The sequence below is a fragment of the Ascaphus truei genome, unplaced genomic scaffold, assembly GCF_040206685.1.
Source record: "Ascaphus truei isolate aAscTru1 unplaced genomic scaffold, aAscTru1.hap1 HAP1_SCAFFOLD_1548, whole genome shotgun sequence".
Lineage (NCBI taxonomy): Eukaryota > Metazoa > Chordata > Amphibia > Anura > Ascaphidae > Ascaphus > Ascaphus truei.
This window is the reverse complement of record NW_027454437.1, coordinates 41,449-68,340: the sequence shown is the minus strand read 5'-3', so window position 1 is coordinate 68,340 and position 26,892 is coordinate 41,449. Positions and strand designations below refer to the sequence as shown.

Below are 26,892 nucleotides of genomic sequence, written 5' to 3'. Positions count from 1 at the left end.
ACACAGATGTATTTAGATGTACTAAGTAATTATGATGGACATGAGCTGCACACAGATGTATTTAGATGTACTAAGTAATTATGATGGACATGAGCTGCACACAGATGTATTTAGATGTACTAAGTAATTATGATGGACATGAGCTGCACACAGATGTATTTAGATGTACTAAGTAATTATGATGGACATGAGCTGCACACAGATGTATTTAGATGTACTAAGTAATTATGATGGACATGAGCTGCACACAGATGTATTTAGATGTACTAAGTAATTATGATGGACATGAGCTGCACACAGATGTATTTAGATGTACTAAGTAATTATGATGGACATGAGCTGCACACAGATGTATTTAGATGTACTAAGTAATTATGATGGACATGAGCTGCACACAGATGTATTTAGATGTACTAAGTAATTATGATGGACATGAGCTGCACACAGATGTATTTAGATGTACTAAGTAATTATGATGGACATGAGCTGCACACAGATGTATTTAGATGTACTAAGTAATTATGATGGACATGAGCTGCACACAGACGTATTTAGAAACCCTCCTGGTAGGAGTTCCACCTTACACCGCTCCAGCTTTCAGCCTGACTGACAGGAATGTCGCCTTATTCACAGGAGATAAGAGCTGGCAGAATTGGTGAGACCCATACAGCTTGAAAAAACATTAAAATAAATCAAATCCAGGTTTCTGGATCGTGGGCACAAATTACCTAATGTAGAAAGAGCCTTAAATAAAGTACAAGTAGAACACACCCAAGTTAAGCTGGAAAAAGTGACATTTGTAAGTAAGTACACAACAGCGAGTACATTTGTTTAAAAAAACTATTTCAGAAACACTGGAGGGTTCTACAATCAGACGTGGCACTGGGTCAGGACGTGGCACTGGGTCAGGACGTGGCACTGGGTCAGGACGTGGCACTGGGTCAGGACGTGGCACTGGGTCAGGACGTGGCACTGGGTCAGGACGTGGCACTGGGTCAGGACGTGGCACTGGGTCAGGACGTGGCACTGGGTCAGGACGTGGCACTGGGTCAGGACGTGGCACTGGGTCAGGACGTGGCACTGGGTCAGGACGTGGCACTGGGTCAGGACGTGGCACTGGGTCAGGACGTGGCACTGGGTCAGGACGTGGCACTGGGTCAGGACGTGGCACTGGGTCAGGACGTGGCACTGGGTCAGGACGTGGCACTGGGTCAGGACGTGGCACTGGGTCAGGACGTGGCACTGGGTCAGGACGTGGCACTGGGTCAGGACGTGGCACTGGGTCAGGACGTGGCACTGGGTCAGGACGTGGCACTGGGTCAGGATGTGGCACTGGGTCAGGACGTGGCACTGGGTCAGGACGTGGCACTGGGTCAGGATGCAAAGAAATCCCTAGGTTCGCATACCAAAGAGGTGAAAACCTCAAGGATATTCTCATCAAGGCAGACAAAAAAGAACATTATTCTCATTTCCTTAGCGACCCAAAACCAGGATGTTTTAAGTGTTTTAATTGTTCGGTGTGTAATAATCTTATGACAGGAAATTAATTTGGGCATCCAAGGAGTGGTGCCAAATTAAAAATTAACAAACGGATTACTTACACGTGTGTATCATAAAATGCCTGTGTGGTCTTATGTATGTGGGTAAGACTAACAGAAGTTTAAAGACAAGATTCATTGAACACGAGCAGAATAAATAACACATCAGAAAATACAGTTTTGATTACCCAATGTGTAGACTTTAAACAATCTGTCTCATCCCTTAGACTAATAGGGGATCAAGCAGATTAAGGACCACGACAGGGTTTGATATAGAAACACTTTTATTACAACGAGACACATACTGTACCTACATCTTAGACACAGTACATCCAAGGGGTCTTAATGACTACGTACATATCTTTTAATTGTTTCCTTAAGAGAAGATAGGGTTGCCATTATCTATATTCATTCACAGGTTGCATGGCTGCTGCCTTTCTATCAAGGACTGATATTTCACGTGAGTAGCACAGCTTACTCACATTTGTCCCAGCTTACTATTTTGAGCAGTATTCTGCTATTACTTCACGGGACTTGCGTGTCCTTTGTTACATGTGGTATCCTCACCATGTTAAAAGCAAATGTGTGGTGCTCTAAAAAAAAAGCCTCAAAATGGTATTGAAATAAACCCACAATAAAGTTCAAATGTGATTGAAGATTCCTGAAGTATAACCCCCTGAATAATGAGTAAGGGATATCAACCCATAGTATGTGGAACAATAATATTGTAATCACTCCTCCATTGTAATCCGACTAGTAGGATAGGGTCCCCACAAGCAATGCAGTGAGATACCTCACAATAAAAGTGTCCCAACATATATTATCGGAATGGAGAATAAGCAGGTGATATAAATAACTCACGTCCGAGTTGCTGATGTCCTTAAGACTGTCCAGTCTTCTTGCACAGCAGGGGGGGTGCTTCCGTTTTTTCTAAGGTAGTTGAAGAGAAACACCCTAACCCTAAACTCTTGAGTCACCTTGAGAAAGAGCTTACGCTCGAAACGCGTTGGTGGGGGTCTGTGTACCCCGTAATGTAGCAGTTTTTTTGTAGTTTCCATTAAATTATTTTTGAGTGGGCACACGCTCTCTTGGATATCATTCATTTTTTTGTTTCCTGAGTTTTTAGTGCCTGCTTTTTCCCATTGTTTATCCTTACCATGTTACCATTTTTTCTATACATTTTTAATGGTACATTAATAAAATCAATTATATCTCACATATTATACCGTGTGCCCTTATAGAGAACACACACACTTTAAGTTATGGTGGGTGAAAAAGGTGACAGACAACCTCCACCGTTATTATATAGCCAATAAAGAATATCACTTGTGAGCACATTCACATGTCTTAGGTCTGCACCCTGCTTTTCAACCATTATCACCCAGCATACAGTGCTCCCACTGCAAGGGATTCTGGGAAATGACATGCAAATTGCACACAATGTGTCACCTTTTGCCTGGAATATCCATTCACATGGAGCCCATTTAATCTGATGCATCGCCGTTCACACAGCTTTTAAGTACAGCATGGGAATAGCAAAGCAAGTCAAACCACTCACAGACATGTTTCAGCCTTGATTGCTGTGTAGAAGCCCCTTACGCTAAGCGTATTGCGTTGGAGCTCATGTTGTCAAAATAGCGTGTAGTCACGGTGCAGGCATGATAAGGGTGCCGCATTTGTGAGGTGTGTGTGAGATGTGTAAGGTGTGTGTGTGTGCTGGGAATAAGCGCCTCCCGGATGTCTGTCACCCCGCTGCGCTTTGATAGCCCGGCAAGTATCTGGATCTCTCTCTCTGTGTGTGTATAGGGAATGTGTTCCTGCTGCTTCTCTCTCTCTCTCTCTCTCTCTCTCTGTGTATAGGGAATGTGTTCCTGCTGCTTCTCTCTCTCTCTCTCTCTCTCTCTCTCTCTGTGTATAGGGAATGTGTTCCTGCTGCTTCTCTCTCTCTCTCTCTCTCTCTGTGTGTATAGGGAATGTGTTCCTGCTGCTTCTCTCTCTCTCTCTCTCTCTCTCTGTGTATAGGGAATGTGTTCCTGCTGCTTCTCTCTCTCTCTCTCTCTCTCTCTCTGTGTATAGGGAATGTGTTCCTGCTGCTTCTCTCTCTCTCTCTCTCTCTCTCTCTCTCTCTCTGTGTATAGGGAATGTGTTCCTGCTGCTTCTCTCTCTCTCTCTCTCTCTCCCTCTGTGTATAGGGAATGTGTTCCTGCTGCTTCTCTCTCTCTCTCTCTCTCTCTCTCTCTCTCTCTCTCTGTGTATAGGGAATGTGTTCCTGCTGCTTCTCTCTCTCTCTCTCTCTCTCTCTCTCTCTGTGTATAGGGAATGTGTTCCTGCTGCTTCTCTCTCTCTCTCTCTCTCTGTGTATAGGGAATGTGTTCCTGCTGCTTCTCTCTCTCTCTCTCTCTCTCTCTGTGTATAGGGAATGTGTTCCTGCTGCTGTCTCTCACTTCCTCTATCCTAGGCTAGCAGTCTCATACCAGTCTCCTCTGAGTGTCAGGCTTGTATCTCAAGCCCCTCTCGCTGTTACCTGGGCTGTCTCTGTGTGCCGCCGCCGCCGCTCTCACGCTCTCACACTGACAGTGTCCCCAGATTCTCTGCGGCTTTCTGTCGTGTTGCCAGGCAGATCAGGGACAGTGTCTCTTATTCCTTATTGCATCATGTGATAGGTGGAGCAGACTCTGTGTGTGTGTGTGTGTGTGTGTGTGTGTGTGTGTGTGTGTGTGTGTGTGTGTGTGTGTGTGTGTGTGTGTGTGTGTGTGTGTGTGTGTGTGTGTGTGTGTGTGTGTGTGTGTGTGTGTGTGTGTGTGTGTGTGTGTGTGTGTGTGTGTGTGTGTGTGTGTGTGCTCGTGTGTGTGTGTGTTATATATAGTGGCCGACAGGCCCAGGGCGGCAAAATTTGGGGGCAGCATGTGCGGCTGGCAACATGACATCACACAGCACCATAGCAACGGCGCGGCGTCAAATGATGCTGGAGGGCTGCATATTTGTAAATCCGCCACTGGCTATGTGTATATCTGTACCTTATCCCAGGGGAGGCTGCACCCCTAATCCCAGACCCCCTGGTACCTATCATCACTCAGCTTGTCTGCACTATAACCCGACACCCCCTCCTAGCCTGCGATGAATGGGACTAAGTCCTGCTTTAGCCCGGGGAAAGCTGCGTCAGAGAGTCCTGAACGAGAGACGGGCGCACTCCGTACACGGCGCTGGCTTTATTGTGCAGCAATGTATGACAGCATTAACCATCGCCTGCCCGTTCGCAACGATAACACGGAGAGAGTTTAACAATCTTATTCCTGCACATTAACCCCTTACCTGCTGCAGGGGACGACACACACACATACACACGCTCACACTCTGCAATGGATTGCGGGCGTTTCCAGCACAGAACGAGTTAAGTGTCGGTCCCGTTGTATGGTTCCCGCGTGGTCCCATGACACCCCTGGGTGGGTAGCCCCCCTCAGTTCCTCTTGGCTTTGCTGCGTGGCTGGCTAGTATCAGCGCAGCGCTGTGCGTGGCTCAGGTGGGTCCAGGCGTCCACGATGAGAATGGATGGGATGATTATCCACAGGGCGTTCATGAACACAAAGTAAAACCAGAAGTAGATCGGGTGCCACATCTCGCTGTGCCTGAAACCGTCCCGGTACTCCGTGTAAAAATACAGCACGTCCCCATACAGCTGACCTGTGGAAAGAGAGGATCATGGTCAGGGTACAGCACCGAGCGTGTGTCATACACGGGGAGGTCAGGGTACAGCACCGAGCGCGTGTTATACACGGGGAGGTCAGGGTACAGCACCGAGCGCGTGTCATACACGGGGAGGTCAGGGTACGGCACCGAGCACGTGTCATACACGGGGAGGTCAGGGTACAGCACCGAGCGCGTGTTATACACGGGGAGGTCAGGGTACGGCACCGAGCGCGTGTCATACACGGGGAGGTCAGGGTACAGCACCGAGCGCGTGTCATACACGGGGAGGTCAGGGTACAGCACCGAGCGCGTGTCATACACGGGGAGGTCAGGGTACGGCACCGAGCACGTGTCATACACGGGGAGGTCAGGGTACAGCACCGAGCGCGTGTTATACACGGGGAGGTCAGGGTACGGCACCGAGCGCGTGTCATACACGGGGAGGTCAGGGTACAGCACCGAGCGCGTGTTATACACGGGGAGGTCAGGGTACAGCACCGAGCGCGTGTCATACACGGGGAGGTCAGGGTACAGCACCGAGCGCGTGTTATACACGGGGAGGTCAGGGTATGGCACCGAGCGCGTGTTATACACGGGGAGGTCAGGGTACAGCACCGAGCGCGTGTCATACACGGGGAGGTCAGGGTACAGCACCGAGCGCGTGTTATACACGGGGAGGTCAGGGTATGGCACCGAGCGCGTGTTATACACGGGGAGGTCAGGGTACAGCACCGAGCGCGTGTCATACACGGGGAGGTCAGGGTACAGCACCGAGCGCGTGTTATACACGGGGAGGTCAGGGTACAGCACCGAGCGCGTGTCATACACGGGGAGGTCAGGGTACAGCACCGAGCGCGTGTCATACACGGGGAGGTCAGGGTACAGCACCGAGCGCGTGTCATACACAGGGAGGTCAGGGTACAGCACCGAGCGCGTGTCATACACGGGGAGGTCAGGGTACAGCACCGAGCGCGTGTCATACACGGGGAGGTCAGGGTACAGCACCGTGCGTATCTGTAAGGGAGTGAAGGAGTTAACTCCCTTTACAAGGATCAGGAGTCTGCACTGGTGTCAGGTTTCCTGCCCCAGGTGTGACATTAACTGATTAAACAGGGTTTATAAAAGGCAGGAATGAGCACCTGTCAGAGTCTCTGTTAGATGTCCAGTTCCCGGCCTGCAGGAGAGGAGGGTCACAGAGGATTGCCTGTGACCCGCTGGGATTCACATCCAGCAACAGAGCTCCAGCCCGCAGGGATCCAGGCTTGTTCACCTTAAGAATTTGCCTGGGAACAGTGGGGAACCCAAGCCCCGCACCGCAGAGACGCCTGCACAGAAAATAGGGCAAGAGACTTCCTGGGAGCAGCAGGACTGCAACCCCTGCATCTGAAGTTTGCCTGGAGAAACCAGAGACGCACACACGCAATACTTTGTTTTTTTGGGGGGGGTCTGGCCTATCCAGCCAGTCAGATAGTTGGGGCCTAAACTTTTTATTTAGACTCCAAAAGTAGAGTAGACTTTCTTTTTATGCTTTGTGTTTTGCCTTAAAAGGGACAGTCTGCCCAACGTTTTGGTTCACCCAAAAAATGCATGTGTGGCCTCTTAACTAACCTCGTCTACAGGCCACTCTGTCACAGCATCATACAAGGGGAGGTCAGGGTACAGCACAGAGTGCGTCATACACGAGGTTGTCCGGGTACAGCACCGAGTCAAAAGGGAGAACGGCAGTTTACAGCACCCTCAGAGAGGGGTCACCTAGAGAGATATCACGTCAATATCCAACTACAGCTGCCCGGACCCACCAAGGTTTCTCAAGCCTAGAGATCTCCGGTTTAGGAGAGTGATCCCAGTGAATTCAACGTTGCATGGTGCGACAGGGCCGGTTTAAAAAGGCCGTACATAAAGCCTGTCTGTAGCTGATGAGTCCAGCAGGGAGCTGGTTAATTGTAGCTAGAGTCAATTAGCCAGTCTCCAGCTGGCTCATCAGTCAGGTTTAAAAGTGTGCTGCACAAACTGCATGGGGTTCTCTGGCACTGGGGAGGTGTGCTGCCAGAGAGATCCCCAGGACACGGCCGTCCCTGGCACTGGTGAGATGTGCTGCCAGAGAGATCCCCAGGACACGGCCGTCCCTGGCACTGGGGAGGTGTGCTGCCAGAGAGATCCCCAGGACACGGCCGTCCCTGGCACTGGGGAGGTGTGCTGCCAGAGAGATCCCCAGGACACGGCCGTCCCTGGCACTGGCGAGGTGTGCTGCCAGAGAGATCCCCAGGACACGGCCGTCCCTGGCACTGGGGAGGTGTGCTGCCAGAGAGATCCCCAGGACACGGCCGTCCCTGGCACTGGGGAGGTGTGCTGCCAGAGAGATCCCCAGGACACGGCCGTCCCTGGCACTGGGGAGGTGTGCTGCCAGAGAGATCCCCAGGACACGGCCGTCCCTGGCACTGGGGAGGTGTGCTGCCAGAGAGATCCCCAGGACACGGCCATCCCTGGCACTGGCGAGGTGTGCTGCCAGAGAGATCCCCAGGACACGGCCGTCCCTGGCACTGGCGAGGTGTGCTGCCAGAGAGATCCCCAGGACACGGCCGTCCCTGGCACTGGCACTGGGGAGGTGTGCTGCCAGAGAGATCCCCAGGACACGGCCGTCCCTGGCACTGGGGAGGTGTGCTGCCAGAGAGATCCCCAGGACACGGCCGTCCCTGGCACTGGGGAGGTGTGCTGCCAGAGAGATCCCCAGGACACGGCCGTCCCTGGCACTGGGGAGGTGTGCTGCCAGAGAGATCCCCAGGACACGGCCGTCCCTTGCACTGGGGAGGTGTGCTGCCAGAGAGATCCCCAGGACACGGCCGTCTCTGGCACTGGGGAGGTGTGCTGCCAGAGAGACCCCCAGGACACGGCCGTCCCTGGCACTGGCGAGGTGTGCTGCCAGAGAGATCCCCAGGACACGGCCGTCCCTGGCACTGGGGAGGTGTGCTGCCAGAGAGATCCCCAGGACACGGCCGTCCCTGGCACTGGGGAGGTGTGCTGCCAGAGAGATCCCCAGGACACGGCCGTCCCTGGCACTGGCGAGGTGTGCTGCCAGAGAGATCCCCAGGACACGGCCGTCCCTGGCACTGGGGAGGTGTGCTGCCAGAGAGATCCCCAGGACACGCCCGTCCCTGGCACTGGGGAGGTGTGCTGCCAGAGAGATCCCCAGGGCACGGCCGTCCCTGGCACTGGGGAGGTGTGCTGCCAGAGAGATCCCCAGGGCACGGCCGTCCCTGGCACTGGGGAGGTGTGCTGCCAGAGAGATCCCCAGGACACGGCCGTCCCTGGCACTGGGGAGGTGTGCTGCCAGAGAGATCCCCAGGACACGGCCGTCCCTGGCACTGGGGAGGTGTGCTGCCAGAGAGATCCCCAGGACACGGCCGTCCCTGGCACTGGCGAGGTGTGCTGCCAGAGAGATCCCCAGGACACGGCCGTCCCTGGCACTGGGGAGGTGTGCCGCCAGAGAGATCCCCAGGACACGGCCGTCCCTGGCACTGGGGAGGTGTGCCGCCAGAGAGATCCCCAGGACACGGCCGTCCCTGGCACTGGGGAGGTGTGCCGCCAGAGAGACCCCCAGGACACGGCCGTCCCTGGCACTGGGGAGGTGTGCTGCCAGAGAGATCCCCAGGACACGGCCGTCTCTGGCACTGGCGAGGTGTGCTGCCTGAGAGATCCCCAGGACACGGCCGTCCCTGGCACTGGGGAGGTGTGCTGCCTGAGAGATCCCCAGGACACGGCCGTCCCTGGCACTGGGGAGGTGTGCTGCCAGAGAGATCCCCAGGACACGGCCGTCCCTGGCACTGGGGAGGTGTGCTGCCAGAGAGATCCCCAGGACACGGCCGTCCCTGGCACTGGGGAGGTGTGCTGCCAGAGAGATCCCCAGGACACGGCCGTCCCTGGCACTGGGGAGGTGTGCTGCCAGAGAGATCCCCAGGACACGGCCGTCCCTGGCACTGGGGAGGTGTGCTGCCAGAGAGATCCCCAGGACACGGCCGTCCCTGGCACTGGGGAGGTGTGCTGCCAGAGAGATCCCCAGGACACGGCCGTCCCTGGCACTGGGGAGGTGTGCTGCCAGAGAGACCCCCAGGACACGGCCGTCCCTTTCACTGGGGAGGTGTGCTGCCAGAGAGATCCCCAGGACACGGCCGTCCCTGGCACTGGGGAGGTGTGCTGCCAGAGAGATCCCCAGGACACGGCCGTCCCTGGCACTGGGGAGGTGTGCTGCCAGAGAGATCCCCAGGACACGGCCGTCCCTGGCACTGGGGAGGTGTGCTGCCAGAGAGATCCCCAGGACACGGCCGTCCCTGGCACTGGGGAGGTGTGCTGCCAGAGAGATCCCCAGGACACGGCCGTCCCTGGCACTGGGGAGGTGTGCTGCCAGAGAGATCCCCAGGACACGGCCGTCCCTGGCACTGGGGAGGTGTGCTGCCAGAGAGATCCCCAGGACACGGCCGTCCCTGGCACTGGGGAGGTGTGCTGCCAGAGAGATCCCCAGGACACGGCCGTCCCTGGCACTGGGGAGGTGTGCCGCCAGAGAGATCCCCAGGACACGGCCGTCCCTGGCACTGGGGAGGTGTGCCGCCAGAGAGATCCCCAGGACACAGCCGTCCCTGGCACTGGGGAGGTGTGCTGCCAGAGAGATCCCCAGGACACGGCCGTCCCTGGCACTGGGGAGGTGTGCTGCCAGAGAGATCCCCAGGACACAGCCGTCCCTGGCACTGGGGAGGTGTGCTGCCAGAGAGACCCCCAGGACACGGCCGTCCCTGGCACTGGGGAGGTGTGCTGCCAGAGAGATCACCAGGACACGGCCGTCCCTGGCACTGGTGAGATGTGCTGCCAGAGAGATCCCCAGGACACGGCCGTCCCTGGCACTGGGGAGGTGTGCTGCCAGAGAGATCTCCAGGACACGGCCGTCCCTGGCACTGGGGAGGTGTGCTGCCAGAGAGATCACCAGGACACGGCCGTCCCTGGCACTGGGGAGGTGTGCTGCCAGAGAGATCCCCAGGACACGGCCGTCTCTGGCACTGGGGAGGTGTGCTGCCAGAGAGATCCCCAGGACAACGGCCGTCCCTGGCACTGGCGAGGTGTGCTGCCAGAGAGATCTCCAGGACACGGCCGTCCCTGGCACTGGGGAGGTGTGCTGCCAGAGAGATCCCCAGGACACGGCCGTCCCTGGCACTGGGGAGGTGTGCTGCCAGAGAGATCCCCAGGACACGGCCGTCCCTGGCACTGGGGAGGTGTGCTGCCAGAGAGATCCCCAGGACACGGCCGTCCCTGGCACTGGGGAGGTGTGCTGCCAGAGAGATCCCCAGGACACGGCCGTCCCTGGCACTGGGGAGGTGTGCCGCCAGAGAGACCCCCAGGACACGGCCGTCTCTGGCGCTGGGGAGGTGTGCTGCCAGAGAGACCCCCAGGACACGGCCGTCCCTGGCACTGGGGAGGTGTGCTGCCAGAGAGATCCCCAGGACACGGCCGTCCCTGGCACTGGGGAGGTGTGCCGCCAGAGAGATCCCCAGGACACGGCCGTCCCTGGCGGTGGGGAGGTGTGCCGCCAGAGAGATCCCCAGGACACGGCCGTCCCTGGCACTGGGGAGGTGTGCCGCCAGAGAGACCCCCAGGACACGGCCGTCCCTGGCACTGGGGAGGTGTGCCGCCAGAGAGACCCCCAGGACACGGCCGTCCCTAGCACTGGGGAGGTGCGCCGCCAGAGAGATCCCCAGGACACGGCCGTCCCTGGCACTGGGGAGGTGCGCCGCCAGAGAGATCCCCAGGACACGGCCGTCCCTGGCACTGGGGAGGTGTGCCGCCAGAGAGATCCCCAGGACACGGCCGTCCCTGGCACTGGGGAGGTGTGCCGCCAGAGAGATCCCCAGGACACGGCCGTCCCTGGCACTGGGGAGGTGTGCCGCCAGAGAGACCCCCAGGACACGGCCGTCCCTGGCACTGGGGAGGTGTGCTGCCAGAGAGATCCCCAGGACACGGCCGTCCCTGGCACTGGGGAGGTGTGCTGCCAGAGAGATCCCCAGGACACGGCCGTCCCTGGAACCCAGCAGAGGGTTCACCCCACGGACACCAACCCAGAGCCTGATATAAAGAGCCCCTGCTTACAGGTATCTCTTTGGACATTGGGGTCAGAAGTTGGCAAGAGGCTTAGGCCGCGCTTATAGTCCTTGCTACGGCGACGCTGACATCACACTGTGGTCGCTGAAAAAAATTGATTTGAGTCCCAGCGATCAATCTGTCACGCCGCTCCTTCTATAAGAGCAAGCGACGTATTCAATACATTTGTTTGACGCAACGTCGCGTCACCGGGACTATAAGCGCAGCCTTATCCTCCCAGCCCTGCAGAGAGGGAATGTGAGTGAGCCCTTACACAGGGATAGGTGGGTAAGTGATGTATCCTCCCAGCCCTGCAGAGAGGGAATGTGAGTGAGCCCTTACACAGGGATAGGTGGGTAAGTGACGTATCCTCCCAGCCCTGCAGTGAGCGAGTGTGAGCCCTTACACAGGGATAGGTGGGTAAGGGGTGTATTCTCCCAGCCCTGCAGAGTATGAGTGAGCCCTTACACAGGGATAGGTGGGTAAGGGGTGTATTCTCCCAGCCCTGCAGTGAGCGAGTGTGAGCCCTTACACAGGGATAGGTGGGTAAGTGGTGTATCCTCCCAGCCCTGCAGAGTATGAGTTATCCCTTACACAGGGATAGGTGGGTAAGGGGTGTATCCTCCCAGCCCTGCAGAGTATGAGTGAGCCCTTACACAGGGATAGGTGGGTAAGGGGTGTATCCTCCCAGCCCTGCAGAGTATGAGTGAGCCCTTACACAGGGATAGGTGGGTAAGGGGTGTATCCTCCCAGCCCTGCAGAGTATGAGTGAGCCCTTACACAGGGATAGTTGGGTAAGGGGTGTATTCTCCCAGCCCTGCAGAGTATGAGCGAGCCCTTACACACGGATAGGTGGGTAAGGGGTGTATCCTCCCAGCCCTGCAGTGAGCGAGTGTGAGTGAGCCCTTACACAGGGATAGGTGGGTAAGGGGTGTATCCTCCTAGCCCTGCAGAGTATGAGTGAGCCCTTACACAGGGATAGGTGGGTAAGAGGTGTATCCTCCCAGCCCTGCAGTGAGCGAGTGTGAGTGAGCCCTTACACAGGGATAGGTGGGTAAGGGGTGTATCCTCCCAGCCCTGCAGAGTGTGAGTGAGCCCTTACACAGGGTAGGTGGGTAAGGGGTGTATCCTCCCAGCCCTGCAGAGTGTGAGTGAGCCCTTACACAGGGATAGGTGAGTAAGGGGCGTATCCTCCCAGCCCTGCAGTGAGCGAGTGTGAGTGAGCCCTTACACAGGGATAGGTGGGTAAGGGGCGTATCCTCCCAGCCCTGCAGTGAGCGAGTGTGAGTGAGCCCTTACACAGGGATAGGTGGGTAAGGGGCGTATCCTCCCAGCCCTGCAGTGAGCGAGTGTGAGTGAGCCCTTACACAGGGATAGGTGGGTAAGGGGCGTATCCTCCCAGCCCTGCAGTGAGCGAGTGTGAGTGAGCCCTTACACAGGGATAGGTGGGTATGGGGCGTATCCTCCCAGCCCTGCAGTGAGCGAGTGTGAGTGAGCCCTTACACATGGATAGGTGGGTATGGGGTGTATCCTCCCAGCCCTGCAGTGAGCGAGTGTGAGTGAGCCCTTACACAGGGATAGGCTGTTTCATTTCTTTTTGCTGACATGAAGCTGTATTAGGACGCGTAAATAATGCAGGAGATGACGCGGATGACATCGCTCGCACCGAAAACAAACAGTAGTGCGCCCATGTGCTTGTATATAGTGCGCCCATGTGCTTGTATATAGTGTGCCCATGTGCTTGTATATAGTGCGCCCATGTGCTTGTATATAGTGCGCCCATGTGCTTGTATATAGTGCGCCCATGTGCTGTTATATAGTGCGCCCATGTGCTTGTATATAGTGCGCCCATGTGCTTGTATATAGTGCGCCCATGTGCTTGTATATAGTGCGCCCATGTGCTTGTATATAGTGCGCCCATGTGCTTGTATATAGTGCGCCCATGTGCTTGTATATAGTGCGCCCATGTGCTTGTATATAGTGCGCCCAGGTGCTTGTATATAGTGCGCCCAGGTGCTTGTATATAGTGCGCCCATGTGCTTGTATATAGTGCGCCCAGGTGCTTGTATATAGTGCGCCCATGTGCTTGTATATAGTGCGCCCATGTGCTTGTATATAGTGCGCCCATGTGCTTGTATATAGTGCGCCCATGTGCTTGTATATAGTGCTTCGCACGACGGCCTGTTCATGTGAGCGGATCAGCTCCGTGACGTCTCCTCTGCATGCGAGCACGACGCCGAGTGAACGCCTGCGCGCTTCGTGCACTATGTTCGTGGCCTTGTTTTGAAGCTCTGGGCTAAATAAATGCCACAGTTTATTTCCCCAATCTCTGTCTCCCTGGTTGTACCCCTGCACTCGTCTCCCTGGTTGTACCCCTGCACTCCTCTCCTACCCGTGGACTGGCAGAGAGCTCTACCAGCTGACCCCTGACCTCCTCCCAGGGACTGCTTCCAGCTCTGACCCCTGACCTCCTCCCAGGGACTGCTTCCAGCTCTGACCCCTGACCTCCTCCCAGGGACTGCTTCCAGATCTGACCCCTGACCTCCTCCCAGGGACTGCTTCCAGCTCTGACCCCTGACCTCCTCCCAGGGACTGCTTCCAGCTCTGACCCCTGACCTCCTCCCAGGGACTGCTTCCAGCTCTGACCCCTGACCTCCTCCCAGGGACTGCTTCCAGCTCTGACCCCTGACCTCCTCCCAGGGACTGCTTCCAGATCTGACCCCTGACCTCCTCCCAGGGACTGCTTCCAGCTCTGACCCCTGACCTCCTCCCAGGGACTGCTTCCAGCTCTGACCCCTGACCTCCTCCCAGGGACTGCTTCCAGATCTGACCCCTGACCTCCTCCCAGGGACTGCTTCCAGCTCTGACCCCTGACCTCCTCCCAGGGACTGCTTCCAGCTCTGACCCCTGACCTCCTCCCAGGGACTGCTTCCAGCTCTGACCCCTGACCTTCCAGGGACTGCTTCCAGCTCTGACCCCTGACCTCCTCCCAGGGACTGCTTCCAGCTCTGACCCCTGACCTCCTCCCAGGGACTGCTTCCAGCTCTGACCCCTGACCTCCTCCCAGGGACTGCTTCCAGCTCTGACCCCTGACCTCCTCCCAGGGACTGCTTCCAGATCTGACCCCTGACCTCCTCCCAGGGACTGCTTCCAGCTCTGACCCCTGACCTCCTCCCAGGGACTGCTTCCAGCTCTGACCCCTGACCTCCTCCCAGGGACTGCTTCCAGATCTGACCCCTGACCTCCTCCCAGGGACTGCTTCCAGCTCTGACCCCTGACCTCCTCCCAGGGACTGCTTCCAGCTCTGACCCCTGACCTCCTCCCAGGGACTGCTTCCAGCTCTGACCCCTGACCTCCCAGGGACTGCTTCCAGCTCCTCTGGGCTCTGCTTCCACCTCTGACCCCTGACCTCCTCTGGGCTCTGATGTCAGGGCTCTGCTACCACCTCTGACCCCCGACTCCCTCCACCGGGCTCTGCTCCTCACCCAGGGACACGATGAGCTGCAGCACGAAGCGGTGAGGCTGCCCTCGGAGGAAGGAAAGCACCGTCCAAACGCTCAGGGGGCCCCACGCCCCGGCAGTGATGGACTCCATACAGACTGTGAAATTATCAGCTCTGCAGTGGGGGGGAAGAGAGAGGCCAAGTGTGAGTGTGGGGAACAGGGGGAGCGGGAAAGAGAACAGGGGGAGCGGGAAAGAGAACAGGGGGAGCGGGAAAGAGAACAGGGGGAGCGGGAAAGAGAACAGGGGGAGCGGGAAAGGGAACAGGGGGAGCGGGAAAGAGAACACGGGGGAGCGGGAAAGAGAACAGGGGGAGCGGGAAAGAGAACAGGGGGAGCAGGAAAGAGAACAGGGGGAGCGGGAAAGAGAACAGGGGGAGCGGGAAAGGGAACACGGGGAGCGGGAAAGAGAACAGGGGGAGCGGGAAAGAGAACAGGGGGAGCGGGAAAGGGAACACGGGGAGCGGGAAAGAGAACAGGGGGAGCGGGAAAGAGAACAGGGGGAGCGGGAAAGAGAACAGGGGGAGCGGGAAAGGGAACAGGGGGAGCGGGAAAGAGAACACGGGGAGCAGGAAAGAGAACACGGGGAGCAGGAAAGAGAACAGGGGGAGCGGGAAAGAGAACAGGGGGAGCGGGAAAGAGAACAGGGGGAGCGGGAAAGGGAACAGGGGGAGCGGGAAAGGGAACAGGGGGAGCGGGAAAGAGAACACGGGGAGCAGGAAAGAGAACAGGGGGAGCAGGAAAGAGAACAGGGGGAGCGGGAAAGAGAACAGGGGGAGCGGGAAAGAGAACAGGGGGAGCGGGAAAGAGAACAGGGGGAGCGGGAAAGAGAACAGGGGGAGCGGGAAAGAGAACAGGGGGAGCGGGAAAGAGAACAGGGGGAGCAGGAAAGAGAACAGGGGGAGCGGGAAAGAGAACAGGGGGAGCAGGAAAGAGAACACGGGGAGCAGGAAAGAGAACACGGGGAGCAGGAAAGAGAACAGGGGGAGCAGAGGGGAGAGGAATGTGGACATTACTGGGGAGCACAGTGTCCATCCTACGGCACGGATTTCTGTCACACACAGTCACACACACACGGCCATGCAGTCACACACACACACACACACACAGTCACACACACACACACACAGTCACACACACACACACACACAGTCACACACACACAGTCACACACACAGTCACACACACAGTCACACACACACACAGGGCCATGCAGTCACACACACACACACACACACACACACACACACACAGGGCCATGCAGTCACACACACACACACACACACACACACACACAGGGCCATGCAGTCACACACACACACAGCCATGCAGTCACACACACACACACACACACACACACAGCCATGCAGTCACACACACACAGCCATGCAGTCACACACACACAGCCATGCAGTCACACACACGCAGCCATGCAGTCACACACACATACACAGGGCCATGCAGTCGCACACACACACACACACACACACACACACACACACACACACACAGCCATGCAGTCGCACACACACACACACACACACACACACACACACACACACACACACACACACACGGCCATGCAGTCACACACACAGCCATGCAGTCACACACACAGCCATGCAGTCACACACACAGCCATGCAGTCACACACACAGCTATGCAGTCACACACACAGCTATGCAGTCACACACACACACACACACACATGCAGTCACACACACACACACACACACACACACACACAGCCATGCAGTCACACACACACAGCCATGCAGTCACACACACACAGGGCCATGCAGTCACACACACAGCCATGCAGTCACACACACACACACACACACACATGCAGTCACACACACACACAGCCATGCAGTCACACACACACACAGGGCCATGCAGTCGCACACACACACAGGGCCATGCAGTTGCACACACACACACACACACACACACACACACACACACACACAGGGCCATGCAGTCACACACACACAGGGCCATGCAGTCACACACACACACACAGGGCCATGCAGTCACACACACACACACACACACACACACACACACAGGGCCATGCAGTCACACACACAGCCATGCAGTCACACACACACACACAGGGCCATGCAGTCACACACACACACACACACACAGGGCCATGCAGTCACACACACACACACAGCCATGCAGTCACACACACACACACACACACACAGGGCCATGCAGACACACACACACACACAGCCATGCAGTCACACACACACACACACAGCCATGCAGTCGCACACACACAGCCATGCAGTCGCACACACACACACACACACACAGCCATGCAGTCGCACACACACACACAGCCATGCAGTCGCACACACACAGCCATGCAGTCGCACACACACACACACACACACACACACACACACACACAGCCATGCAGTCGCACACACACAGCCATGCAGTCGCACACACACAGCCATGCAGTCGCACACACACAGCCATGCAGTCGCACACACACAGCAATGCAGTCGCACACACACACACAGCCATGCAGTCGCACACACACAGCCATGCAGTCGCACACACACAGCCATGCAGTCGCACACACACAGCCATGCAGTCGCACACACACAGCCATGCAGTCGCACACACACACACACACACACACACACACACATACACACAGCCATGCAGTCGCACACACACAGCCATGCAGTCGCACACACACAGCCATGCAGTCGCACACACACACACACACACACACACACACACACACAGCCATGCAGTCGCACACACACACACAGCCATGCAGTCGCACACACACAGCCATGCAGTCGCACACACACACACACACACACACACACACACACACACACAGCCATGCAGTCGCACACACACAGCCATGCAGTCGCACACACACAGCCATGCAGTCGCACACACACAGCCATGCAGTCGCACACACACAGCAATGCAGTCGCACACACACACACAGGGCCATGCAGTCACACACACAGCCATGCAGTCACACACACACACACAGGGCCATGCAGTCACACACACACACACACACACACACACAGGGCCATGCAGTCACACACACACACACACACACACACAGCCATGCAGTCGCACACACACACACAGCCATGCAGTCGCACACACACACACACACACACACAGCCATACACACACACACAAACACACAGCCATGCAGTTGCACACACACAGCCATACACACACACACACACGGCCATGCAGTCACACACACAGCCATGTAGACACACACACACACACACAGCCATGCAGTCACACACACACAGCCATGCAGTCACACACACACAGCCATGCAGTCACACACACACAGCCATGCAGTCACACACACACAGCCATGCAGTCGCACACACACAGACATGCAGTCGCACACACACAGCCATGCAGTCGCACACACACAGCCATGCAGTCGCACACACACAGCCATGCAGTCGCACACACACACACACACACACAGTCACACACACAGTCACACACACAGTCACACACACAGTCACACACACAGTCACACACACATGTCGTTACCCCCCAGGAAATACTCACATGACATATCTGCTATCCCCCTTGGCATACTCCTTCCCTGAAAAAGACAGATGTATGTTAAAGAGTGAGCAGCAACGGTGAGGCAGCCGCAATTACACGGAGAAGTCCTGATAATGCCCCATCCACCCCCTCCCCCTGCAGAGCACTTCTCCCCTCCATACAGAGCTGTGACAAGAAGGCCTGGTCCCGGGGGATGTCCATGTAGTACAGGGAGAACCAGCCCTCAATCACGCCATGGATGAAGCCGCAAATGGTGAACCAGCAGAGCGCCAGGCGACGTGCAGAGCTCATTCTGGATGCCCTGCCCGTCAGGAGCCAGGTCCCAGACAGCAGAGCCCCCGACACAGAGAACAGGAAGGCTAGGATCTCCCACATGGAACGGTCATTGGGACGGTAACCCTCCATCTGTAGGTCCCGGGGCCAGTAGGGGTGAGATATGGGAGGTCCTCCGCCCTGAGCCATGATAGGAGCAGCCAGTGTTCAGTATGTGGATTCTGCCTGCCAGAGAGGAACAGAACATTATAATATGTGCTGAGGAGGACGTGGCCTCATTTACACATCGCTGAGCAGATACTGAACATGGACAATGTCAAAATGCAACCGGAGAAGTCTTCCACTGTCCCACACTCCCATCCCTGCTCCTACCCAACCTACCGCACCAGTGTCCCACACTCACATCACAGCTCCTACCCAACCTACCGCACCAGTGTCCCACACTCCCATCACTGCTCCTACCCAACCTACCGCACCAGTGTCCCACACTCCCATCCCTGCTCCTACCCAACCTACCGCACCAGTCTCCCACACTCCCATCCCTGCTCCTACCTAACCTACCGCACCAGTGTCCCACACTCCCATCCCTGCTCCTACCCAACCTACCGCACCAGTCTCCCCCACTCCCATCACTGCTCCTACCCAACCTACCACACCAGTGTCCCACACTCCCATCCCTGCTCCTACCCAACCTACCGCACCAGTGTCCCACACTCCCATCCCTGCTCCTACCCAACCTACCGCACCAGTGTCCCACACTCCCATCCCTGCTCCTACCCAACCTACCGCACCAGTCTCCCACACCCCCATCACTGCTCCTACCCAACCTACCGCACCAGTGTCCCACACTCCCATCACTGCTCCTACCCAACCTACCGCACCAGTCTCCCACACTCACATCACTGCTCCTACCCAACCTACCGCACCAGTGTCCCACACGCCCATCACTGCTCCTACCCAACCTACCGCACCAGTGTCCCACACCCCCATCCCTGCTCCTACCCAACCTACCGCACCAGTGTCCCACACCCCCATCACTGCTCCTACCCAACCTACCGCCCCAGTCTCCCACACTCACATCCCTGCTCCTACCCAACCTACCGCCCCAGTGTCCCACACTCCCATCCCTGCTCCTACCCAACCTACCGCACCAGTGTCCCACACTCCCATCACTGCTCCTACCCAACCTACCGCACCAGTCTCCCACACCCCCATCACTGCTCCTACCCAACCTACCGCACCAGTGTCCCACACTCCCATCACTGCTCCTACCCAACCTACTGAGGAAAAAAGAGAGAGATCCAGCGCTACACGGATTTCAAGATAATGAATTTATTGTGCCACACGACGTTTCGACCAACAGGTCTTTTTCAAGTGACAAGGCACTGTCACTTGAAAAAGACCTGTTGGTCGAAACGTCGTGTGGCACAATAAATTCATTATCTTGAAATCCGTGTAGCGCTGTATCTCTCTCTTTTTTCCTCAGTGTACTTTGGAAATTCCTGGCAGGTACTTCCTTGAACCAGCAGCACCGGTAAACTGTATGTATTTGTTTATATATTGTGGTGTGCAGCCTTAATTCCCCTTTACATTCCTACCCAACCTACCGCACCAGTGTCCCACTCCCATCCCTGCTCCTACCCAACCTACCGCACCAGTATCCCACACCCCCATCACTGCTCCTACCCAACCTACCGCACCAGTGTCCCACACTCCCATCCCTGCTCCTACCCAACCTACCACACCAGTGTCCCACACTCACATCACTGCTCCTACCCAACCTACCGCACCAGTCTCCCACACTCCCATCCCTGCTCCTACCCAACCTACCGCACCAGTGTCCCACACTCCCATTCCTGCTCCTACCCAACCTACCGCACCAGTGTCCCACACTCCCATCCCTGCTCCTACCCAACCTACCGCACCAGTGTCCCACACTCCCATCCCTGCTCCTACCCAACCTACCGCACCAGTGTCCCACACTCCCATCCCTGCTCCTACCCAACCTACCGCACCAGTGTCCCACACTCCCATCCCTGCTCCTACCCAACCTACCGCACCAGTGTCCCACACTCCCATCACTGCTCCTACCCAACCTACCGCACCAGTGTCCCACACTCCCATCCCTGCTCCTACCCAACCTACCGCACCAGTCTCCCACACTCCCATCACTGCTCCTACTCAACCTACCGCACCAGTGTCCCACACCCCCATCACTGCTCCTACCCAACCTACCGCACCAGTGTCCCACACTCCCATCCCTGCTCCTATCCAACCTACCGCACCAGTGTCCCACACCCCCATCCCTGCTCCTACCCAACCTACCGCACCAGTGTCCCACACTCCCATCCCTGCTCCTACCCAACCTACCGCACCAGTGTCCCACACTCCCATCACTGCTCCTACCCAACATACCGCACCAGTCTCCCACACTCCCATCCCTGCTCCTACCCAACCTACCGCACCAGTGTCCCACACCCCCATCACTGCTCCTACCCAACCTACCGCACCAGTGTCCCACACTCCCATCCCTGCTCCTACCCAACCTACCGCACCAGTATCCCACTCCCATCCCTGCTCCTACCCAACCTACCACACCAGTGTCCCACACTCCCATCCCTGCTCCTACCCAACCTACCGCACCAGTCTCCCACACTCCCATCCCTGCTCCTACCCAACCTACCGCACCAGTGTCCCACACTCCCATCCCTGCTCCTACCCAACCTACCGCACCAGTGTCCCACACTCCCATCCCTGCTCCTACCCAACCTACCGCACCAGTGTCCCACACTCCCATCCCTGCTCCTACCCAACCTACCGCACCAGTGTCCCACACTCCCATCACTGCTCCTACCCAACCTACCGCACCAGTGTCCCACACTCCCATCCCTGCTCCTACCCAACCTACCGCACCAGTCTCCCACACTTCCATCACTGCTCCTACCCAACCTACCGCACCAGTGTCCCACACCCCCATCACTGCTCCTACCCAACCTACCGCACCAGTGTCCCACACTCCCATCCCTGCTCCTATCCAACCTACCGCACGAGTGTCCCACACCCCCATCCCTGCTCCTACCCAACCAACCGCACCAGTGTCCCACACTCCCATCCCTGCTCCTACCCAACCTACCGCACCAGTGTCCCACACTCCCATCACTGCTCCTACCCAACATACCGCACCAGTCTCCCACACTCCCATCCCTGCTCCTACCCAACCTACCGCACCAGTGTCCCACACCCCCATCACTGCTCCTACCCAACCTACCGCACCAGTGTCCCACACTCCCATCCCTGCTCCTACCCAACCTACCGCACCAGTATCCCACTCCCATCCCTGCTCCTACCCAACCTACCACACCAGTGTCCCACACTCCCATCCCTGCTCCTACCCAACCTACCGCACCAGTGTCCCACACTCCCATCCCTGCTCCTACCGCACCAGTGTCCCACACTCCCATCCCTGCTCCTACCCAACCTACCGCACCAGTGTCCCACACCCCCATCACTGCTCCTACCCAACCTACCGCACCAGTGTCCCACACTCCCATCACTGCTCCTACCCAACCTACCGCACCAGTCTCCCACACCCCCATCCCTGCTCCTACCCAACCTACCGCACCAGTCTCCCACACTCCCATCCCTGCTCCTACCCAACCTACCGCACCAGTGTCCCACATTCCCATCCCTGCTCCTACCCAACCTACCGCACCAGTGTCCCACACTCCCATCCCTGCTCCTACCCAACCTACCGCACCAGTGTCCCACACTCCCATCCCTGCTCCTACCCAACCTACCGCACCAGTGTCCCACACTCCCATCCCTGCTCCTACCCAACCTACCGCACCAGTCTCCCACACTCACATCCCTGCTCCTACCCAACCTACCGCACCAGTATCCCACACCCCCATCCCTGCTCCTACCCAACCTACCGCACCAGTATCCCACTCCCATCCCTGCTCCTACCCAACCTATCGTACAAGTCTCCCACACTCCCATCACTGCTCCTACCCAACCCACCGCACCAGTCTCCCACACTCACATCACTGCTCCTACCCAACCTACCGCACCAGTGTCCCACACTCCCATCCCTGCTCCTACCCAACCTACCGCACCCGTGTCCCACACTCCCATCCCTGCTCCTACCCAACCTACCACACCAGTCTCCCACACTCCCATCCCTGCTCCTACCCAACCTACCGCACCAGTGTCCCACACTCCCATCCCTGCTCCTACCCAACCTACCGCACCAGTGTCCCACACTCCCATCCCTGCTCCTACCCAACCTACCGCACCAGTCTCCCACACTCCCATCACTGCTCCTACCCAACCTACCGCACCAGTCTCCCACACTCCCATCACTGCTCCTACCCAACCTACCGCACCAGTCTCCCACACTCCCATCCCTGCTCCTACCCAACCTACCGCACCAGTCTCCCACACTCCCATCCCTGCTCCTACCCAACCTACCGCACCAGTGTCCCACACTCCCATCCCTGCTCCTACCCAACCTACCGCACCAGTGTCCCACACCCCCATCACTGCTCCTACCCAACCCACCGCACCAGTGTCCCACACTCCCATCCCTGCTCCTACCCAACCTACCGCACCAGTGTCCCACACCCCCATCACTGCTCCTACCGAACCCACCGCACCAGTGTCCCACACTCCCATCCCTGCTCCTACCGCCCCAGTGTCCCACACCCCCATCCCTGCTCCTACCCAACCTACCGCACCCGTGTCCCACACTCCCATCCCTGCTCCTACCCAACCTACCGCACCAGTCTCCCACACCCCCATCACTGCTCCTACCCAACCTACCGCACCAGTGTCCCACCCAACCTACCGCACCAGTGTCCCACACTCACATCACTGCTCCTACCCAACCTACCGCACCAGTGTCCCACACTCCCATCCCTGCTCCTACCCAACCTACCGCACCCGTGTCCCACACTCCCATCCCTGCTCCTACCCAACCTACCGCACCAGTGTCCCACACTCACATCACTGCTCCTACCCAACCTACCGCACCAGTCTCCCACACTCCCATCCCTGCTCCTACCCAACCTACCGCACCAGTGTCCCACACTCACATCACTGCTCCTACCCAACCTACCGCACCAGTGTCCCACACTCCCATCCCTGCTCCTACCCAACCTACCGCACCAGTGTCCCACACCCCCATCCCTGCTCCTACCCAACCTACCGCACCAGTGTCCCACCCAACCTACCGCACCAGTGTCCCACACTCCCATCCCTGCTCATACCCAACCTACCGCACCAGTCTCCCACACTCCCATCACTGCTCCTACCCAACCTACCGCACCAGTCTCCCACACTCCCATCCCTGCTCCTACCCAACCTACCGCACCAGTCTCCCACACTCCCATCCCTGCTCCTACCCAACCTACCGCACCAGTCTCCCACACTCACATCCCTGCTCCTACCCAACCTACCGCACCAGTATCCCACACCCCCATCCCTGCTCCTACCCAACCTACCGCACCAGTATCCCACTCCCATCCCTGCTCCTACCCAACCTACCGCACCAGTGTCCCACACTCCCATCCCTGCTCCTACCCAACCTACCGCACCAGTCTCCCACACCCCCATCCCTGCTCCTACCCAACCTACCGCACCAGTCTCCCACACTCACATCACTGCTCCTACCCAACCTACCGCACCAGTGTCCCACACTCCCATCCCTGCTCCTACCCAACCTACCGCACCAGTGTCCCACACTCCCATCCCTGCTCATACCCAACCTACCGCACCAGTGTCCCACACTCCCATCCCTGCTCCTACCCAACCTACCGCACCAGTGTCCCACACTCCCATCCCTGCTCCTACCCAACCTACCGCCCCAGTGTCCCACACTCCCATCCCTGCTCCTACCCAACCTACCGCACCAGTCTCCCACACCCCCATCACTGCTCCTACCCAACCTACCGCACCAGTCTCCCACACCCCCATCACTGCTCCTACCCAACCTACCGCACCAGTGTCCCACACCCCCATCCCTGCTCCTACCCAACCTACCGCACCAGTGTCCCACACTCCCATCCCTGCTCCTACCCAACCTACCGCACCAGTCTCCCACAATCCCATCACTGCTCCTACCCAACCTACCGCACCAGTCTCCCACACTCCCATCCCTGCTCCTACCCAACCTACCGCACCAGTGTCCCACACCCCCATCACTGCTCCTACCCAACCTACCGCACCAGTGTCCCACACTCCCATCCCTGCTCCTACCCAACCTACCGCACCAGTGTCCCACACTCCCATCACTGCTCCTACCCAACCTATCGCACCAGTATCCCACACTCCCATCACTGCTCCTACCCAACCTACCGCACCAGTGTCCCACACCCCCATCCCTGCTCCTACCCAACCTACCGCACCAGTGTCCCACACTCCCATCCCTGCTCCTACCCAACCTACCGCACCAGTCTCCCACACTCACATCACTGCTCCTACCCAACCTACCGCACCAGTGTCCCACACTCCCATCACTGCTCCTACCCAACCTACCGCACCAGTCTCCCACACTCACATCACTGCTCCTACCCAACCTACCGCACCAGTGTCCCACACTCCCATCCCTGCTCCTACCCAACCTACCGCACCAGTCTCCCACACTCCCATCCCTGCTCCTACCCAACCTACCGCACCAGTGTCCCACACTCCCATCCCTGCTCCTACCCAACCTATCGCACCAGTGTCCCACACCCCCATCCCTGCTCCTACCCAACCTACCGCACCAGTCTCCCACACTCCCATCCCTGCTCCTACCCAACCTACCGCACCAGTGTCCCACACTCCCATCCCTGCTCCTACCCAACCTACCGCACCAGTCTCCCACACTCACATCACTGCTCCTACCCAACCTACCGCACCAGTGTCCCACACGCCCATCACTGCTCCTACCCAACCTACCGCACCAGTGTCCCACACCCCCATCCCTGCTCCTACCCAACCTACCGCACCAGTGTCCCACACCCCCATCACTGCTCCTACCCAACCTACCGCCCCAGTCTCCCACACTCACATCCCTGCTCCTACCCAACCTACCGCCCCAGTGTCCCACACTCCCATCCCTGCTCCTACCCAACCTACCGCACCAGATCCTCAGCCGCCCCCACCTCACACAGTGTGTATACAGCTCTGCCAAGTATGCACACTCCAGCACAACCCTGAGGCACACAATGCTGGGCACACACGCAAATACAATGCTGGATTCATATAGATATATAAAGAGATATATACACACACACACAAATACAATGCTGGATTCATATAGATATATAAAGAGATATATACACACACACACAAATACAATGCTGGATACATATAGATATATAAAGAGATATATACACACACACAAATACAATGCTGGGCGGGCGTATGTATATATATTTACACATAGCTAGGCATATACATACACACCCCTGACACACACACACAAACACCTGACACAGACACACACCTGACACACCAGACACACACACCTGACACACCAGATACACGACACGCACACACCAGACACACACACACACCAGACACACACACACACACACACACCAGACACACACACACACACACACCAGACACACACACCAGACACACACACACACCAGACACACACACACACCAGACACACACACACACACACACACACACACACACGACACACACACCTGACACACACACACACACCTGACACACACACACACACACACACCAGACACACACACACACACCAGACACACACACACACACACACCAGACACACACACACACACCAGACACACACACACACACACACACACACACACACACACACACACACACACCAGACACACACACACACACACACCAGACACACACACACCTGACACACACACACACCTGACACACACACACACACCTGACACACACACACCTGACACACCTGACACACACACACCTGACACACACACACCTGACACACACACACCTGACACACACACACCTGACACACACACACCTGACAGTTCCCAGGCAGGGGAAGGTGAGCGGATCCCAGCCAGTGATAGAGGCGCAGTGAGTGCAGCGCGCGGTATATGGGAGAGAGTGTATATACAGCCAGGGCACCGACACGACAACTGTCACACCTCCACCAATCCCCACACACGCCGGTCAGG

At 57.3% G+C, this 26,892-nt stretch overlaps 1 protein-coding gene across 3 annotated transcripts; it reads right to left on the bottom strand.

Annotated features, from left to right (window-relative positions):
• Positions 1 to 1,804: 1,804 nt before the first annotated feature.
• EBP (EBP cholestenol delta-isomerase) lies at positions 1,805 to 26,892 on the bottom strand. 3 transcript variants are annotated; one of them, XM_075581742.1, is made up of 5 exons: positions 26,736 to 26,892; positions 18,595 to 18,931; positions 18,434 to 18,470; positions 14,831 to 14,961; positions 1,805 to 5,219 (listed from the first exon to the last, which is right to left on the bottom strand). In XM_075581742.1, the coding sequence occupies exons 2-5, from the start codon at positions 18,893 to 18,895 to the stop codon at positions 4,996 to 4,998; spliced, it is 693 nt and encodes a 230-aa protein (XP_075437857.1). In that variant the 5' UTR covers positions 18,896 to 18,931; positions 26,736 to 26,892; the 3' UTR covers positions 1,805 to 4,995. The 3 variants fall into 3 exon arrangements, with proteins under 3 accessions (XP_075437857.1, XP_075437858.1, XP_075437859.1); XM_075581743.1 differs by having other exon boundaries at positions 26,741 to 26,876; XM_075581744.1 differs by having other exon boundaries at positions 18,595 to 18,927; positions 26,736 to 26,874.

Coding starts and splice junctions, on each gene's coding strand:
- EBP (XM_075581742.1), bottom strand. CDS start 18,895: ATGGCTCAGGGCGGAGGACCTCCCATATCTCACCCCTACTGGCCCCGG. Junction 18,471..18,594: donor GGCCTTCTTGTCACAGCTCT/GTATGGAGGGGA, acceptor TGTCTTTTTCAG/GGAAGGAGTATGCCAAGGGG. Junction 14,962..18,433: donor GGGGATAGCAGATATGTCAT/GTGAGTATTTCC, acceptor CCCCCACTGCAG/AGCTGATAATTTCACAGTCT.